This window comes from Panicum virgatum, chromosome 6K, assembly GCF_016808335.1.
Source record: "Panicum virgatum strain AP13 chromosome 6K, P.virgatum_v5, whole genome shotgun sequence".
Lineage (NCBI taxonomy): Eukaryota > Viridiplantae > Streptophyta > Magnoliopsida > Poales > Poaceae > Panicum > Panicum virgatum.
The window spans coordinates 47,767,229-47,785,376 of record NC_053141.1 but is presented as its reverse complement, the minus strand read 5'-3'; the positions used below and the strand labels follow the sequence as shown (position 1 = coordinate 47,785,376).

At 44.0% G+C, this 18,148-nt stretch overlaps 2 protein-coding genes across 2 annotated transcripts; one reads left to right on the top strand and one right to left on the bottom strand.

Annotated features, from left to right (window-relative positions):
- Nucleotides 1-5,256: 5,256 nt before the first annotated feature.
- Nucleotides 5,257-7,833, bottom strand: LOC120713085 (60S ribosomal protein L10a-like). The gene is made up of 6 exons (XM_039999071.1): nucleotides 7,724-7,833; nucleotides 7,545-7,583; nucleotides 6,713-6,932; nucleotides 6,269-6,434; nucleotides 5,638-5,843; nucleotides 5,257-5,546 (listed from the first exon to the last, which is right to left on the bottom strand). The coding sequence occupies exons 2-6, from the start codon at nucleotides 7,547-7,549 to the stop codon at nucleotides 5,493-5,495; spliced, it is 651 nt and encodes a 216-aa protein (XP_039855005.1). The 5' UTR covers nucleotides 7,550-7,583; nucleotides 7,724-7,833; the 3' UTR covers nucleotides 5,257-5,492.
- A 6,010-nt stretch (nucleotides 7,834-13,843) lies between these two features.
- On the top strand, nucleotides 13,844-17,910 carry LOC120713084 (probable uridine nucleosidase 1). Its single transcript, XM_039999070.1, has 9 exons — nucleotides 13,844-14,293; nucleotides 15,589-15,704; nucleotides 15,782-15,841; nucleotides 16,306-16,488; nucleotides 16,585-16,689; nucleotides 16,765-16,861; nucleotides 16,943-17,050; nucleotides 17,173-17,308; nucleotides 17,530-17,910. Exons 1-9 carry the CDS (start codon nucleotides 14,230-14,232, stop codon nucleotides 17,636-17,638), a joined length of 978 nt encoding a protein of 325 aa, XP_039855004.1. The 5' UTR covers nucleotides 13,844-14,229; the 3' UTR covers nucleotides 17,639-17,910.
- The last annotated feature ends 238 nt before the right edge of the window (nucleotides 17,911-18,148 follow it).

Genomic DNA, 18,148 nt, shown 5'->3' with positions numbered 1-18,148 from the left:
GACAAATGCAAGGCCATATGCCCCACATGCAACCCCTCTGTCGATCCGTCGCTGTCGGCACGCATCAAGGCGGACGGGGCGGAAGGAGAGGGGCGGCGGCCGCTGCTCGCCCTCGTGGATCCGGCTGCACGCCTCCTCGACGAGCCATCGCCGCTTGCTAGGTCTTCTCGAGGCGGCGCTGCAGCTCAGCGGGAGCTCCACAAGCGCCTCTGCGGCGCGGCGTCCGTCGGCGCGATCCGCGTCGCCGTGGCCGCCGGCCACCTTGCCGAGAGGACTCTCACGGTGGACGCGCGATCAAATTTGAATGAAGGTGGGTGCGGTGGGCGAGTTAGAGAGACTCGAGGTGAAAAAATATTTTGGATTTTGGCACGTCTCCCTCCATGTTTAGGATTAGGAAGTTTTTTGTTTTGAATCGCTGAGGTCCGTTGGATGCGGAATGGACGCACAAGATAAAGCTAAAGGTAAGACGTGCCTTGGAGGAGCAAAGGCGCTTGCTCCGGCTGCCAAAACCAAAATAATGTTACCTGAGACATGCCTGGTTGTCTGCCCCCATATGCAACCTTACATGCCTGCTTGTGCCATCTCCTTAAGTAGCATCAACAATCACATAATGTTACCGGAGACAAATAACAATTGAGTGAAATAAAACATTCATGAACAAGGTGTAGTACAATAATTCACATATCTGTTATTGGGTTTTTTCTCTCCAAACTTTTCCAAATTCTTTATGCATCCTCAAATGTTTAATTCTGCATGATTGTTTTTTTGCAGAGGCACTGTCATCATATTCTTGAAACTATAATGCAAATTAGAAATGAGAAAATGAGGCCTAGCCCGCGCTCTAGTGGGGCCAGGTGTGGCGGTAATTTTGCTGGCCAAAAAAAAAATGCCAGGGCTGAGCCTGTTGGCCCGGTAACGAACAAAAAATTCTAGCTCGACGCCTCTAGTGGACAGGCGTGTGTGCAATTGTTTGGCTTGAATTGTTTCAAGCTTTCCATTGACCCAGCCCGAGCTCGGACCATGTTTTGCTCAAGTCCAATGCTGATAATATATATATGAATTCCATTCTCGTGTATGACGAATCCTCCTCAACAACTAGCATGAAGTTTGAAATCAATGCCAAAAAAACCCAACCACTAAATATTAGTAGAGTAAGATGAGATACATGATTGAGAAGAAATGAATAAATGTGAGCAGAGGATACATTAATGTGTGCCACAAAAGGATTACTATAGGAGATATAGTAATGATGAAGAACTGTCACAAAGATAGCAGTTCGGGTGGAGAGAAGTAGATCATCAGTACCCACTAAAAGTGGGATCACTATTTAGTTGGGAGGAGAATAATTTGCAGGGAAGTAATTAATTAAATTTCAATGTGATAAGGTAGTACCTAACAAAATGGACTAAAATTGGGTTATGTATAGTATTACCCAATAATTAAGTAGTAAGATTAGAGGCCCTGTGTGGTTGGGCACCCTCGACATACATGCCTATCTACTGCCCCTGCTGCCTCTCTCTATATAAACTGCAGTCTATCCTACTCCATATGGTGAAGCAATAAGTTAAAATACAATCACTATAGATTAATATGAGGAACAACGATTGTGGTGGCTTGGTGTACACGATGGTCCTCATCTTTGCTGTGTTTTTAGTTTGTATAGCATGGTCTGGACATGCTACTACTGTCAACTCCATACCATTAGGTGAGAGGAAGATCACCCTGAAATTTTGCACATTCAACCTTTGTGACGGCTTCAAAGCTTGCTACTGCTGCCAAAACGAAAAACCAGAACCTCTTTGTTACAAAACAAGGGAAGAATGCAAGGCCGTCTGCCCCACATGCAACCCCACATGCCCGCCTTCATCATCATCTCTTCCTCATGTAGCGAAGTAGGGTCGCTGTCGGATCCTAAACATTGAGTGAAATAATGATGTATCCATGAATCAAGGTATGTAGTAAATAATAGTTATCCATATATACATAGTCATTGACTCATTGGATTGCTTTTTTATATTGTGCGATTCTGGACTAAAATTTATTTTGGTGCTCCATTAATGTTTCTTGTCCTTTTTTTGAATTCTTTTTGTATCAGTTTTTTTTATACAACGAGTGTGTTTTTAGTTTCGGGCGTTTTTTGTTTGGTGCCAAAGAGGCGGGACACAGCCTTGACTTGTTTTGGTTCCTTGGGCCAAACTCTTTAGCCCCATGCATCGTCGCACACAGGGCTAGGCCCCAGGCGGAGGGCAGCGGCAACTGAAGGGTTACTCCCATGTGTGTATATCTTATAATGTATGATGTATATGATCCAACAAAAAGTACGCATATGGACAGTGGCGGGCTCAAAGATTAAATTGAGCATGGGCAAAGACTACAACAACAATCTATTCCTACCCCACGGAGTCCAATTTGTGCCCAGGGTCGCCAGACCCTGGGTCCGCCACTCCACATGGAGTATATGATCACACTAGAACATTTATGATGATATATACGTTGAGTATGCGACCATACATAGAGTATATGAGTATACTTATTTTTATATACTAGTAATAAGATATAATCAATAATGTATATTTAAAAAATAGGAATGTTTTTGAAAATTTTCATATATATATCCCTTTGAAGTAGTGAATATACTCAAAGTGATAAATGAGTATGTGAACATACGCACGGTGGTATTGTGACGGTGAGAATAGCTACGCACGAGAATAGCTGCCGTTCCTGTTTCTCAGAGCGGCGGAGGCGGCGGACGGTTCCACGGCGATCCAATCCTCCCCCTTCGTCCCTGACCACGACAGCTTTCCACCCGCTACGATCGATCTGCATAATCCCCCAATCTGCCGCCGGCCGAGGCATCCCAATCTGCCGGTAAGCTTGCGATTACCTGCAGGTTAGTGAACCTGCGCAGCACATATAGATCTTTAACATGCACACAACTGGCTTGATAGATTGCCTTAGAGAGAAAACTTATGTCCTATTAATTTATTCATTCACAATAATTCCTGAGAAAAATTTTACTAGGAAATTAACCATGATGGAGCATACCTGGACCCGGAATGGGAGATGGAGTACACAGGCCCTTTTGGAGCATACACTAGGAATCTAGGATTTTACTTGGATGCTTTGCAATATGATCAAAGAGAATAAAATTTTGTAGTAAGCTCTTATATTTGTAGCAGCAATCTGTGATAGATACTGAATCAGCGTGTTTCTTGTCCTTTTCTAGCTAGTAATGTCCAATACATTTTTCTTCGCGTGTAAACAGTGTGTTTTCGGTCAAATATAATTTGTGAGATAATTCCCCGGTCTAATGCAAGGAACTATTTATATTTCCGGTCTGTGACCTGTTGTCAATTTAGATAATGTTTACCAGAGGCACAATTAATTAGTATTTCGGGTCTGCCAGGTCTCCGGTTGCATTTTTCCATGGTCAAGCATCTGCCACTTTCCGGTTTGAATAAGTACCTTTCCGGTCAGAGGACAGTACCCAAGACAAGTGAAGGATCAGTTCTCCATTTTCTGGTTAAAACAACACTTTTCCGGTCCCAGTAGAATTTGTTTCTAGTAGCAATCGGATCTGTTCAGCTTTTCCGGTCCCAGTAGAACTTGTTTCTAGTAGCAATCGGATCTGTTCAGTTCAGCTTTTCCGGTTAGAAAAATGTTCTCTCTGGTCAGGGCAGCGTCTTATCGAGTCACTGATTAAAACTAGCCTTTTCCGGTTACGGAAGCTGTTTTGGGATTGTGGGAGCATGCATGGCTCGGGGCATTACTATCGATATAACATAAACGGACCTCATCAGGTTTGCAAATAATCATCCTCAATTGCTCACTGCTGGTGGCATCTCATGGCACATAATTAAGAGCAAAAATTTTCACAGCAACTGAACCATCCCATCATCCATGATGCAATGCAATCGGTTGTTTAAGCCAGCAGTGCAGCGTACGTACACTGTGTACATCTCTGAATATTCCCCAAGAATTTATGGAAGTAGGTCAGCTGATGTTGTTGCATTGCACACGCATGGTGTAGCTTTCATACTAAATCAGCCTTTTGACAGATAGATGGTGTACCCTCTTGATGCTATGGCTACATCGTCAGTATTGTATTAGAGCTTTCAGCACCGTGATCGTGATCGATGCATACAGTGCAACAGTATAAACGTGCTCCTACCTAGCCAATATAATGTAGGATGTAGTAGGTGAGTGGAGATACTTGTCGGCGTCAGTAGTATAATGAAGAATTTCACTCCAAACCATATATACTGAATATAAGGAAAGAAATAATAAAGTTGGACGGCTGGGTTTTGCTCGTTTTTGGCTCTGCCCCGCACCCGCTGGATGAGATCATTGATCATCTCTCCCGCTTCTTTTGTGCCAATATGCATGTACACTGCCATGGCTGGTCTCCATCGATCCCTGCCCGATGATCCTGCAGCTTTATAATAGCAACTATAAAGTGCATGTGCATCACCATCAGGACGACTTGGAAGCGCAGCTGCAGCACCAGGTCGGGGGCGTCGAGCCGCAGCAGACGACGACGACGCCGCCTCGCCGTCCCAGCCAGTTCGTGGTCCCGCCGCATCCGTCATCTGCGTCCAGGTGACACATTGGGATGTGCAGCACCTGCGTCCGGCGGCCGTATTCCCCCATGTATCGTTGTTTTGGACGATCCACGGCGGACCCCACACTCTCTCTCTCCGAGCGCCCCTGGGACTTTGCAGGGTGGGAGCGCCCTGCTGCTGCTGCGGGTATTTTTTATCTTTAAATTGCAGCAGGACCTGACCGGCCCCGACGGCAGTCGGGAAGAGGAGATTGTTCGGGAGATCACCGACAACGACGAGGACAACGACGACGCTTGGTCTACTCGAGCCAACGCTGGCTCGTCCTCCGGCGCTGCCGCTCGTGACACCGCCCGTTCGCCAAGCGGACAGCGCCAGATCAGGATAAGAATTCAAGACACTCATGCACGGGTCGACTTCTACTACTTGTCCAACTGAACGATTTGTAATTGCGGGTAGCTGAACGTATATGTACTATATGTTATTTGCATTGTAATTCATAGTGGAACACGCTGCTCGTCTTGTGGTCTACTTACACTTCAGGCTGGTACTGTCCAGTTCGTAATACAAACGACGCATCAGATTCGACAAAGCCAATTGATACAGCCAATATCATAACTAACGCCCCGTCTTCAGATAAAAACATGCATATGAATGCAGTTCATAACCAACGTTCTCATTCTCATACCAGTCGGAATGACAATAATATCAAAACTGCGGAGCGGCCAAAGAACCTTAACAAAAGTTGCAACTGTGTAATCCCAAAAGCATTCCTCCAAAAGTTCTATTAAAGGAAACACTAGATTAAGGACCAAATACTTCAACATTCTCAGTAACAGGTACAGAATTGATGGGTACATATCTAAGTTTTAAGACAAGCCCAGCTGGAGAGGCCTTAGTATTTTATCAACTTCACAAGAATCGCGGCAAGACTTAGAACACCCTGTATGGCTTCCCCATGGTGCTCTTGATGTATAGGCATCTCACCTGGAAATCAAAAGTCACATCATGTTATAAACCGTTACTACATGGACCAGGAACAGTAATATTACAGACTTATTAGAAACTCATCACTCACATTCTGCCAGTTTTTCTTCAGAAGGGACACAAGGAAGTTGACGCTCATCTGGATGTTCTGCTGGATCTGCTTCTCCTCCATGGACAGGTTACCCACAGCAACACCCATGCAAAGAACTTTCTTCAACTGGAACTTGACTGTAGCTTTTGTCTCGTTCACTTTGGATTCAAGAGACTCCTGGTGGGTAACCAGTGTAGGGAACTTGCCTGCAGAGACATAATAAGCAGATAGTCAAGGTAGACAATACATAGCAAAAAGAAAAAAAGTACAAAGCTGGCATGCACAGCTCAGTTAACAGGGATACTGTGATCACTGATCATAAAGTAAAAGATACTTCTTAGGTCTCAACTAATTTTTTTGTAAAGATAAATACCAAAGTAAACAAGTTGATATTACCACAATGAAATGGCATGGCCTGGCAACAAGTGTGTAACAGTTCGATTGATTTCATTGAGTGCAGGTAAGACAACATTTTGAAGAATGTTCCGTGCAGATCTCAAAATAATGTTAAACACCATGCAAATCCATATTATTTTTGTTTAATATGAAACTAGCATTATATCGAACAGCATGGTAGTAAAATAGCAATTAGATGAAAGAAACAGTCATGTCAGAAAATGAGGTTACTTGCCTGCCTTGTTGAGACCAGGACCAAGGAGACGGGGAATCTGCTTGATGATAGCCTCTGATGCTAAGAAAGCATGGTACTTCTTAGCAAGCTTCTTGACAAGCTTCTTGTTCTTGTTCATTTTCTTGAGCGCCTCGACATCCATGTAGTCAAGTCCAATCTTCTCAGCCTGCACATGAGTTAGCACGGCATATTTGCTTTAGACAGAACAGCGAAACTGATAATTTATCTAAGGAAAGTTTACACGGTCAAAGCAAAGTAAATATAAATATTTAAATGCTATGGAATTGAAGACAGCAAGCCTGCGATGGGCTACCATCTCATAATGCATTGCCAAAGTTAAGCAATACAAAATAAAAAACGCACCTATTTTCAACTCAATAAAACAAGTACCATAAGCATGCCAGATATGAAAGTAGATTACTATGTAAATTAATCATATCTTACCTCCTCAACGTGCTGGGCATCACCAAGCATGCACACTTTCATCTTTGGGCGGGGGATGTGAGGCAGCTTAACAGAGCCGCTGAAACGCTTGTCCTTCTGCGGGTCGTAGTTCTTCAGACCAATCTGAAGCTCAACGGTCTCGGTGAACTTCCTATTCTTCTCCTTGGCATCCCCAACGATCTGGGAGATGGCATCCTTGAGAGCCTCGGATTGCAACTTACTGCAGCAGATTTGCAGTATGGTGAGTACACAAAACTTATACTAGAAGAAAGTACAGTTATCCTAGCCCTGGACAGCAAATCTTCTCTAGCATGATCCAACATTCAATTATCCCTTCTAATAAGGAAACTCCAGAGAGCATATAGCAAGGGACAGTTGGTCATAACAAAAGCGAAGCAACTTAACCATATGCACGTGTAATTTCATTGTTTGAATTACTACAAGCATTAGGTAATCAAGCATCCCAATTGAACTGTTCTCTAGAGTTTCAAGCATCCTCTCAACAGGAAGTAGAATTCCAAAAAGGCATAAATGACGGGATAGTCAATCATAACACAAGCAAAACCAGCTGAATGCTATGTGGCATGTGGATTCATTACGTGGAGGACTAATTTTCAATGGAAGCAAGTAAGCAATCAACTATCTAAACAAGCAAGCGATCTCCTAACTGAGCATTTCAGCAGGTAAAAGCATCTTCTAAAGCAGCAAACCATAACATCGCAATCGACAAGACAAATAGACGATTACACTAGAGAGGGAGCAAACCATTTATTGCAAGTAATCCATGTAATATAGCATGAGATGCGACGAGAGGAAAAGAAATCAGCAGTACCTCATGGCTGCAACCGGTGACTCAACTCAACTCGACTCCCTGCAGGAAGAACACATAGAACGCGGGGTCAGATCCGGTGAAATGCAGTACAAACACGGCTTGCGAACACGAGACGGCGCGAATCGAGGCCCGAGCACAGGAGAGGCCGCGGCCTCGCCGGCGGGCGGGAGGACGGATACCTTGGTTAGGGTTCGGCGCGGGGAAAGAGAAGCGGCGGCGGCGGCGGGAGTTATTATATATTATATACGAAAGAAAACCCTAGACTAGAGCGAGCTCCCGATGGACGCCCAACCGTCGGATGCGGGCGGGCCCCGAGGACGCTCGCTCGCTCGCTATGGGCCGCGGCCGGAGAACATGGGCCACCATGTGGCTTCTTTTGCCACACCGCGGGCGGGCCCTGCTCTGCTCTGCTCACAGTCTCACACCCACAAGAAGAAAAGGTAAGAAGACGGCCTTCCTGCTTTTGGGCCTACGACTACAGGCTGGCATATTGAAGTTTTTTTATTCCACTTACCACTCGTTGAGATTTGTGCGATCCGCTGGGCCATGCGATCTCTTTCTTCCTCCTCTGGCTCACACCGCACGCTGTTCCATCTCGCATCGCCACCGGTCGGAGGAGTGCGAGCAATGAGAGGGTGGAACGGTCGCTGGCGAGGGGTAGGGGAGCCGCCGCTAGCAAGGTCGCCGGTGGGCGGGATGATGGTCGAGACGGCAGATGTTAGAGTTTCGAATTTTCGAGGCTCCAATAGCCACCGGCCTTAGAGGAGGAGATCGGTGGCGGAGGCGAGGTGGCGCTCGGGCGGGGCTGGACATTCAGTAGGCGGTGGCCGGCGACAGGGGCGAGGAACGCTAAGGTCGAAGGCGGCGGCGGGTGGTGGGCAGGTAGCACGGCGGCGAGAGGATGACCGGGCACGAGAAAGAAGACGACATGAGAAGATGAGTTCTCATGGGCTTTATAGATACATCCCTTGCGCACCTTCTAGAAGCTCTCTATATAGAGATCCTTTGGTATGCACTAGGTGCCCTAATTCTTGTTGATGGTATCAACATCCTCTTCTTATAAAAAGAAAAACATCCAAGCAAGAAGACTGATGATGCAAATGCAAGATCCACGTGTTTTGACGAACAAAAGATGACCAATCAATGGTTAAGGGTGCCTTATCCAAGAATAAAAAGGTCAAGGGTGGCTAGTTGCGAAGTATGACAGGTACGTATGACGACTAATAAGCAGGTCTGAGAGAAAAGAAATGCATTTTTTTGGTAGAACAGTCTCAAAGAAGAGTTGGGTGGACTCACGCAATAACATGATGGTGCACGAGACTTGCTAAGAAAAGAAATTTGTCTGCGTGCCGGCTGCCAACCATCATTAGTTTTGGACGCAGATTAAAAACAAATCAATCTACTACTAGTACTGCCAGCAGACGATTAGCTGACGTAAGGAGGGATGGTATAAAAGGTCTCAAATTTTAGCTTAGATAATCTAAGAATCGGACTAAAGAGATCGTGCTCTTATACATCTTATACAATTTAAGCTAAAATTATACTATGTAAGAATCAAGTTGAACTGCGAAGAGAGTAGGACCATGATCGGTTAACACCCATATGCGAGTATGGCGTGTGGAAAAGAACACGTATGGCGCATGGAAAAGAAAATGGCGCAGGCATATGCAGGAAGGAATATGCTCTGCTCCCGTTGGGTTTGCTTTGGATCCACCATCGGTGTCACACCCTGAAATTTTTAAATTTCAGGATGTGATTAAAATTAAAAATAAAACAATAATTTTCTCATAATTTTAAAATTTTCTCAACATTTATTTTTCTTCACAGGGAATTTAGTAAAAATAAATAATAATTGGTTGTTTTTTTTAAATCTAAATGAGGTTGTTTGTTTGCATTCATGCAGCTTTGCATTGTTTTATTTCTTGTGGTTTGATTTGAATTTAAATTCGTGGAGTTTAAATTCAAATCGAATTTGTTGAATCTTTTTGCAAAAAGAAAAATAGGAAAAACCCTTTTCGGCCCAAACCAGCAGTCCGGCCCATTTTTTTTTCCTTGGCATGCAAGCCAAGAACTCTCGACCACCCCTATATAAGCACCGCCCCTCCCCCTCCTAATCCCCTGCTTATTTTCCTTGCGCCGTGCATCTGCAATGCCGCCGGCCCTAGGCCCTCCCTTTTCCCTCCTGCGCCCTCCTGCATGCGCCGCTTTTCCCTGTGTGTCATGCATCTGTCTGTGCTCTGCCCCTTTGCCTGCATATACACGCCCTGCGCTGCTGCTGTGCATGCTCCTCCCTGCCGTGCAGGAGCCTGCCGCCCAGGACCAGCTGCCCCCCTGATTCCCTGCCTCCTGCATGCTGTGCTCTGCCGCCTGCTGCTCCTGTGTTGTGCTGCCGCCCCTGCTCCTGTTCTGCTCTGCCCACGTTCTGCACTTGCGTTCTTCTGGTCACAAAGGACAGCAGCACGTCACCCCCTGCATGCATGTGCGTTTCATCTGCCTCCAAGACCGGACAGAGCCATCGCCTCTCCTTTCGATTTCGATTCCGGTCGCCTCATGCACCTCAGCCTTGGGTAAGCGGTTTTCCCCTCGATCTCATCGTTTTAGATCCGATTTGACCCGTTCTTGTTACATTAGTTTTGTTTTAGCGTAATCTATCGTTTAATAGCGCTTTTGTATCGTAGTTCCTGTTTTAAATTAAATATAGATTTAATTTGATTAAATGTTTTCTCATCCAGTTTTCCTAATTAAAAGCTAATTAGAGTTGTACACCGATTTTCATAATTAATGTTAATTGGATTAATACAAATATAAATGTTTCTTTTAATGTAACTTGATTAGTTCAAATCACAGATCATAAAGTTTTACGCTAGACGTTCACAACACTCTTTTATTTGCTAGTTAAATAGTTAACTAGTTTAATTCATACTAAAAATTGATAAATAAAATGTGACTAAGTGTACTCGCCTTTACAAATATAAATCAATATGATTTAGTTAATATGGATATTTCTTTCAGATATCGTTTACATGTGTTTCCTAATTAAAATAAATCAAGCTTATAGTTTTCTATTCGGTTATAATATAAATCTTCCGATAGCTGTTTCTTTTCAACCGTAGCTTTGTTTTCCGCGTTTCTTGCGTTTTCGTAACCGTAGCACCGAGCCCTATCCTTTAGTGTGTTCTTTTAAAGCCTTTCTTTGTTTTGGTGTATTGTTCTTAGATGTATCTTCTTGTTTGCTTGTATGTTTGCTCCATGATTGCTCCGAGTAGAAAAATCGTCGTTCGAAGATTGAAGATCAAGAGTTCCAACTGAGCAAAAGCTGAAGAGCAGTAAGAGTAGCTTTTCGTTGGAGAAAGGCAAGTGACCCTAACCATCTTTCTGTCTATGCTTATTTACAAGAGTATTATGATGATTTAATTGGAACATGGAGAACCACCCAAGAAAACCGTACAACCACAATACTATATGGCTCTGGTCTTGGCTTATTAATTAGAGACTCTAGCTTGTGACAATCTTACCGAAAGGGCAAGAGGGGATGCATCGACGGGTATAGCTCGGTCCTCTTGGGGCAATTGGTATTGTTTAATGGTCCTTTGGCAAGGTACCACCTCATTAGGACAGTGTTATGACTGCTTTGGCTTGAAACCTTAGCGGATTGTCATGGGTTAGGGAATCTTTGTAAAGGCCTCGTAGCATCCCTATGCAATCACACCTCGGAAGTGTGGTATTGTGCCTAGCTAGCACATTGCGTGGTTGGGTTCAAAGTTCTTCGGAACTTTTACGCGAATTGTGGTGAAAGTGTACAACCTCTGCAGAGTTAAAACTAACCGGTTAGCCGTGCTCACGGTCAAGAGCGGCTTGGACCCTCACATGATTAATAAACTTAAAGATGGAATTAAATCATTTTCTGGTTATTTCTTATGGCCTTGCTGAGTACCAACCATAAGTGTACTCACCCTTGCTTACTGCTGCTCAGAAGGGAAAGTTGCTGTGGAGTATTTTGAAGATGTTGCTGAGTTCTAGGCGTACGCAACCCCCAGTCGATTGCCTGTGAAGTTTGGAGCCTTCGTTTCCAGGATAAGCTGTAAACTCTGATAGTCTTTTATCTGTTGTTTTTTTTTCTTTTTCGTGATACTGTACTGATTATTCACTTATGATGTCTCTATATGTATGAAACTTGATCCTGGCATACATATAGCTATGCATTCGGTTTTGTCCTTAAAATCGGGTGTGACAATCGGGCCAGCATCCCAGCCTCCGATCCGGATCCGGACACACATGCATGAAGTGCAGGCAGCAGCAGCAGCATCATCTTGGTTGGAATAATTAGCAGAAATATAATCATCTTTCCTGTAAATGGAGAATCGAGCAGTCATCACATGTGGCAAATATAATTAGGATACCTATTGCACATATTACGTCTCGGCAGGCAGTCACCTTCTCGTGTCATCGCCATCGCCATCGCCGTCCTTGTTAATACGCAAGTTAATTATATATTATGAGCTTCAGTTATGGATGGCGACGCTGGCGAAGGTAGCAGCGTGCACAAGTATGTCCTTGAGAAATAGGTGAGACAAAAGCAAATGAAGCAAAAGTAGGACTCTGCATGCATCCATCCTGGTTGTGGTCGTAGGAAAGCACATGCATCGTCGGTGAGGCAGCCTGCTGTCAGTCATGTGATGCATGTGTTCCACGAGCTAGCATCCAACAAGCTTCTTTCCTAAGTACTATTCTTGTTTTATCCTTAATTATTGTTGGATCATGCATCCGGCTCACCGCACACGCATCATCTCATCTGCTTGTTTTGTTGGCGATCATATTGACAGCAGATCAGATCAGATCAGTTTCCATCCATGTAATGCCATGATGGGGTTGGGATGGGAATGGGGGTTCATTATATTGTTCTCTAGCCACTAGCCTAAACAACAAATTGCGCTGGTGATTTCCAGGGATGAATATTCTTGTCGTGCATATATACTGATCGAATATGTGCTGTTAGATCCATTCGTTCCAGTTAGCTGGCAACGAAATCTCGTTAGGAGCGATGCAGGATCCTCCATCGCAAGGAGGTATGTTAATTTGGATTCAAGTAGTAATGCTTAGAATTGCTAAAGTTTAACATTATTAGCTCATCCAAACAAGAGTGCTACTGGGTGGACTAAAAAAAATTAAATTTAATCAAGGTTTAAGTCTTTTTGCATGAGTTAAAGTTGAGTGCTAATAAACTTTATCACATAGTAGCACTCGTATATGTACTATAAGTCTTAGCTAAAGTACTTGCACATATTAGCACTCTGTTTGGATGAACTAATGCTAAAGTTTAACATTGCACGTATTAGCACTTGAATCCAAATAAGATGTTAAAATATAAGTGCTAATATATTTTAAAGTTTCACACTTTTTTTGCGAAGGGCTATGGATTCATTGAAGTGTGCTAGTACATCCCTGAATTACATCCGTACCGTACCCTGGGAAGAAAATAAAATTACAAAAAAGTGCCAAAAGATCTTGTTTGTAAAAAGTGCCAAAACGTCGTGGAGCAGGAGATTGAAAAACCTAAGACCTAGGTACTAGCTATACAAGTGGATCCGCGCGCCGGATCCCCACTTCCACCGGCCCGGAGCGGCCGGAGGTGGGGAATTGGAGAAATCGACGGCAGAACAAGGGTGTCGCCTTTCCACCGCGCTCTGGACCGTAGCAGGGGAAGGGAAAAGGTTTAGCAAAGTTTAACACTTAACCCATAGATCTATATACTGAAACCCCATAGATCTATATACTGAAACGAACCGGCAACTGCATGCCCACCACTTAAAAAGTTTACCATTATTCAAACACTCTGCGAGCGGCTGGTCTAATCCCGACCACACCAAGCCTAATTTGACCCGGCCGTGTGGGGTGTGTGTGTGTGTCATTGTGTGGCAACTCCATCGCTTCGTTCTTGCCTTCGTCGTCTAGGTGGTTTTGTAAACAGCAACATTAAGGATTACACTAGTTTGTTTATCTTGATCCACAAATTTTGCCATTTTGGTACACGGCCGGACAACACACTGTGAGAGGATCCGAGTCACATTGAGGCCATCCACGTGTCATGTGACCTGTGTGCATCCACTGTCCGTCGGCATCCGACGGCTGCGCCACCACCTCCCCGGCGACCACACCACATGGCTCAGCTGCCCTTTGCTTGCTGCAATCAACCTCCTCTTGCTCTGCCGGTCTGGCGGTCTGCCCTGCTTGCTGTGGTGGAGTAGTTTTTTTTAGGGGTATTGTGGTGGAGTAGTAATAATTAAGTACTCCAGTATAATCCGACTCTAATCTAGCGGAGCCTGCTAATCCATCCAATGATCGTCATCATCATCTCCACGTCCTGACTGACGCCACCGCCTACTTGTCGTCACCCCGCACTGGCACTGCAACTCCTCCGACTCGTCTTCCTCCTTGTCTCGTCTTCAGCTTATCGTCTCATCTACACTCCTATAAAGCAAGTCAAGCCTCCTGTCCTGACAAGAACAAGAGGAAGGCCAAAAGGGTGCCAAAAAGGCCTTGCCGTCTCCCTCTCCCGCTTCGCGCTCTTCGTCATCTTCCTCTTCCTCCGCTTGGGGGCTGGGCTCTCCACTCCAGGGTTCGGTTCAGATTCAGATTGGGGCGCCGCCGCAGTCCTACCGTGCTGCTCTCCCTCACCACGACGAGGATGGGGCAGGACGGCCACCAGATCCGCCGCCACAAGCTCATCATCGACACGGATCCCGGCATCGGTGCGTCCCCGCTACCAATTCAACTCAGCCTCTAATTTTCTCCCAACTCCTCCTCCATTGCGTCCCTGCCGTCCATCGTTGCGTTCGCTCAAAGTTTCGATTTTTCCTCTTCTCGATCGACATCAGCTTCGATTTTTGTTTTCTTCTTCTAAAGAATTCGTAGCCAACCCCCAACAACAGTGGAGTTGTTGTGGAGGCAGGCACAGGGAACAGACAAGAAACAGACTGTAGGATAGGGTGTGCCAGCACCAGCAATTTCGTTTCTTGTTCCAATCCCCTAGATTTTTTTTAATTCTACTCACACGTGATGAGGAGATGATGATGGGCGTTTTTTGGCCTTTGGGATCCTTCCTAATCCTACCCGTCGATGAAAACGATGGTCTCGTGGCACCCACCAACTCGATCACCACGTGTCATCTTCTCTACTGAGTAATCAATCTCTCTAGAGTAGTGTCGTAGTAAAGCTGCAATCTTGGTTCGCTAATCTGCTAATTGACGAGATCTCCTAATTGACAGTGCTGGCCTGTCCTAGTAAATTTTGCAGCCTTGGTCATGCTGCCATGATTTTCGGTAGACTCAACCTCACAGCAAAGTAATTCATGGATGCTATATGAGGGAACCCGTACTGTGACATGTGACAGTTGTAATTGTGCCTAATGGCAATGATCCTGGCGTTGACAAGTGTCATCACACACAACCTGTCTGTTTGCTCCTACCCCAATCATATTGCTGAACATGTTATGTTAAAACAAGCAGCCGTATGGGAGTGATGCACTGTCAGCTCAGTATATGAACTAATATACTAGTACATGGTATATCAGAATCAGACATGGTGAACTGTCACAAGCAATTTCAGCTTGTTGACTGCATAATCGATATGCCTATTTGATATAGTAGTAATAATATGCCTGAGTGATTATGTGAGCTTTAACGTTGCCAAGTAAGCTTCTTTCATTCAGGTTCTGAATAAATCAATAGCGAAGTTTCAAGGATGACTAAATAATCTTACGTCTTTGGCCTTCCTGGCAAATCCAAACTTAACCTGTTACGACTAAACATTCAATGACATGACTAACAGCTTTAGAGCTGGAATACTAGTATGCATTATTTGCAAATGCTACACTGACTTTAAAAGTTGAGAGATGAGAACTGAAAGGTTGTCCTGTCGTATCCCATATTCATTTGTAATAATATCTGAATTCTTTACTGTAAATCTTGTTCCCAGAAGGCATTCAAGTTGTAAGGAATTAATATACTATTCTCACTGTCTGTTCGCTCCACAATCCTGTTTCTAGATGATAGCATGGCAATCCTAATGGCGTTCAGAGAACCAAGCGTGGAAATCATTGGGTTGACGACCATATTTGGCAACGTTAGCACGGAGGGTGCAACACGTAATGCGCTGTTGCTGGTGAGAATTTGAGATGATCGAATTTTGTCTCATTACTTTTTTGGATCTGCTAACAGTGCTGAATTATACATCGACAGTGTGAGAGAGCAGGGCATTCTGAAGTTCCAGTAGCAGAGGGAAGCCCTGAGCCCCTAAAGGTGTGATAGTTCATGATATTCCCTTGTATCATTTTCATGACAACTGCAAGAAACTCGCTACTCTTTCCAAACAAATCTGAACTTTGCTACTTGACCTTGGTTTACATTTCATATTATCAATTTAAAATGTCTGAAACCACTGACGTGATCTGCATCCATCAAGATTAGATAAGGTTAAAGTTTAACACTACGACAAAGTTGTCTTTCTAATTTATTTGAGGGAAGCACACGATACAATACATTTTATTTTATGCTGGCGTGTGTTAGGGCCTAATGTAACCATCTGTTTTCTTTAATAATACAACCCACATCTTTTGCTTTTTGGTACTTGTTACATGTTGCATGAGCCTCACATTTTACCTGTAACAATACTATGGTACTTGCTAAGTAATTATAGTATAGTTCCAATCCACATAGCATTGCATTGTTTGGATGAACTGAATGATCGATACTTTATGTTTTAGGGAGGAAAACCCCGTATTGCTGATTTTGTTCATGGGTCAGATGGCATTGGGAATCTGTTTGTTCCTGAACCCACTACTAGGAAGGTTGAGGAAAGTGCTGCTGAGTTCTTGGTCAATAAGGTCTCTGAGTTTCCTGGAGAGGTCTCTGTACTCGCTTTGGGGCCCCTGACAAATGTAGCATTGGTATGCTTACAAGCTACAGTCATATGATTAAACCTATTTATTGTGCAGTCTATGCTCTGCTATATGTTATAACTCAGTGTTTCTGTTCTTGCTTAGGCTGTCAAAAGAGACCCTTCCTTTGCAAGCAAGGTGAAGAAAATAGTTGTACTAGGTGGAGCTTTCTTTGCGGCAGGAAATGTCAACCCTGCAGCCGAAGCAAATGTATGTTAACCTACTGCATTGTACTTGAGCAGGCAACTACCTTAAGCATTGACCCTTGATTGCATAATTATGCAGATCCATGGAGATCCAGAAGCAGCTGACATAGTTTTTACCTCAGGAGCAGATATTGTTGTGGTTGGCATTAACATAACGACTCAAGTCTGCTTTACAGGTTTGGTCATTGATACTCTGATCTGTTTCAGTCAAGTTCAGGGGTTAACTATATTCACCATGTGAAGTTCTGTTGTTTTAGATGAGGATCTGTTGGAGCTAAGAAACTCGAAAGGGAAGCATGCACAGTTCTTGTCTGATATGTGCAAGTTCTACAGGGATTGGCATGCCAAGTCTGATGGTTTCCACGGTACATGAAAATAATCTGTTTTTGTTATGCTTTTGTCAAGTGCCATCGGATCTGCCCCCCCACCAAAAAAAAAACCCAACCCCCCCCCCCAATCTTGGGACCTAATGTTGTGATCGGTACAGGAATTTTCCTTCATGATCCTGTGAGCTTCATGGCTCTAGTTCGTCCTGAGTACTTCACGTTCAAGAAGGGTGTGGTGAGAGTGGAGACCCAGGGCATTTGCACTGGCCACACTTTGATGGATCAGGGATTGAAAAAGTATGCCACTCTACTATTTCTGCATACCTCATAACTGATTGACCTATCTAATGTTTTTGAGTTTCAACATCCTTGCATATGCATCGATATGATTTAAATTTCACCAAATTACTTTAGAAGTCTGGGAATAAGCAAACCTTGGTAAAAGTTATCCCAGAGGGTCAATATGTTTCAGCATATTTAACAGTTGTTTCTGACTGCTTGTTCCCATTATGGTGCAGGTGGAATTCAGAGAATCCATGGTCAGGCTATAAACCGATTTCAGTCGCATGGACCGTCGATGTGCCAAAGGTTATTAGCTTTATAAAGAAGCTGCTCATGGCACCATGAGAAACTGCAAGCATTTAACAATTTCTTCGCTTTCTAATGTCCAAGAAAATTTGTCAAGTACAGAGCCTTCTATCCCAGCTGCCTAGTAACTAGTTCCTGGACAGTAGGAAGCTTTCTTCAGTGTCCTGAGAAGCATAGGAAGCTTCCTTGTGATAGGTTATGCAAGTAAATTCTGCATAGGACAGCATTGTTCCACATTGTTTCACATATTTGTACCAATATATTCGAGTATGAAATGAAGTTTCCCGTATGCACCGCATACTTTTTTCAAAGCTCTTTGTCCTTGTTTTCATGCGCCGGTCTTTTGCGTGTGTTGAGGCAAAGAAAATGGGTAGTTTGGCTTGACTCCCCAGCACTATTTTAATTTTGAGCTGCCAAAATTAAAATACATTCGAGTATGAAATGAAGTTTCCCGTATGCACGGCATACTTTTCTCAAAGCTCTTTGTCCTGTTGAGGCAAAGAAAATGGGTAGTTTGGCTTGACTCTTCAGCCCTATTTTAATTTTGAG

What these genes read in the sequence shown, in the direction of transcription:
- LOC120713084 (XM_039999070.1), top strand. Translation starts at nt 14,230, where the DNA reads ATGGGGCAGGACGGCCACCAGATCCGCCGCCACAAGCTCATCATCGAC. An exon ending in CACGTAATGCGCTGTTGCTG is followed by an intron (nt 15,705 to 15,781) that starts GTGAGAATTTGA and finishes ATACATCGACAG; the next exon opens with TGTGAGAGAGCAGGGCATTC. An exon ending in GACTCAAGTCTGCTTTACAG is followed by an intron (nt 16,862 to 16,942) that starts GTTTGGTCATTG and finishes CTGTTGTTTTAG; the next exon opens with ATGAGGATCTGTTGGAGCTA.
- LOC120713085 (XM_039999071.1), bottom strand. An exon ending in TCCTGGTCTCAACAAGGCAG is followed by an intron (nt 5,844 to 6,268) that starts GCAAGTAACCTC and finishes ATGTCTCTGCAG; the next exon opens with GCAAGTTCCCTACACTGGTT. An exon ending in TGAAGAAAAACTGGCAGAAT is followed by an intron (nt 5,547 to 5,637) that starts GTGAGTGATGAG and finishes TTTGATTTCCAG; the next exon opens with GTGAGATGCCTATACATCAA.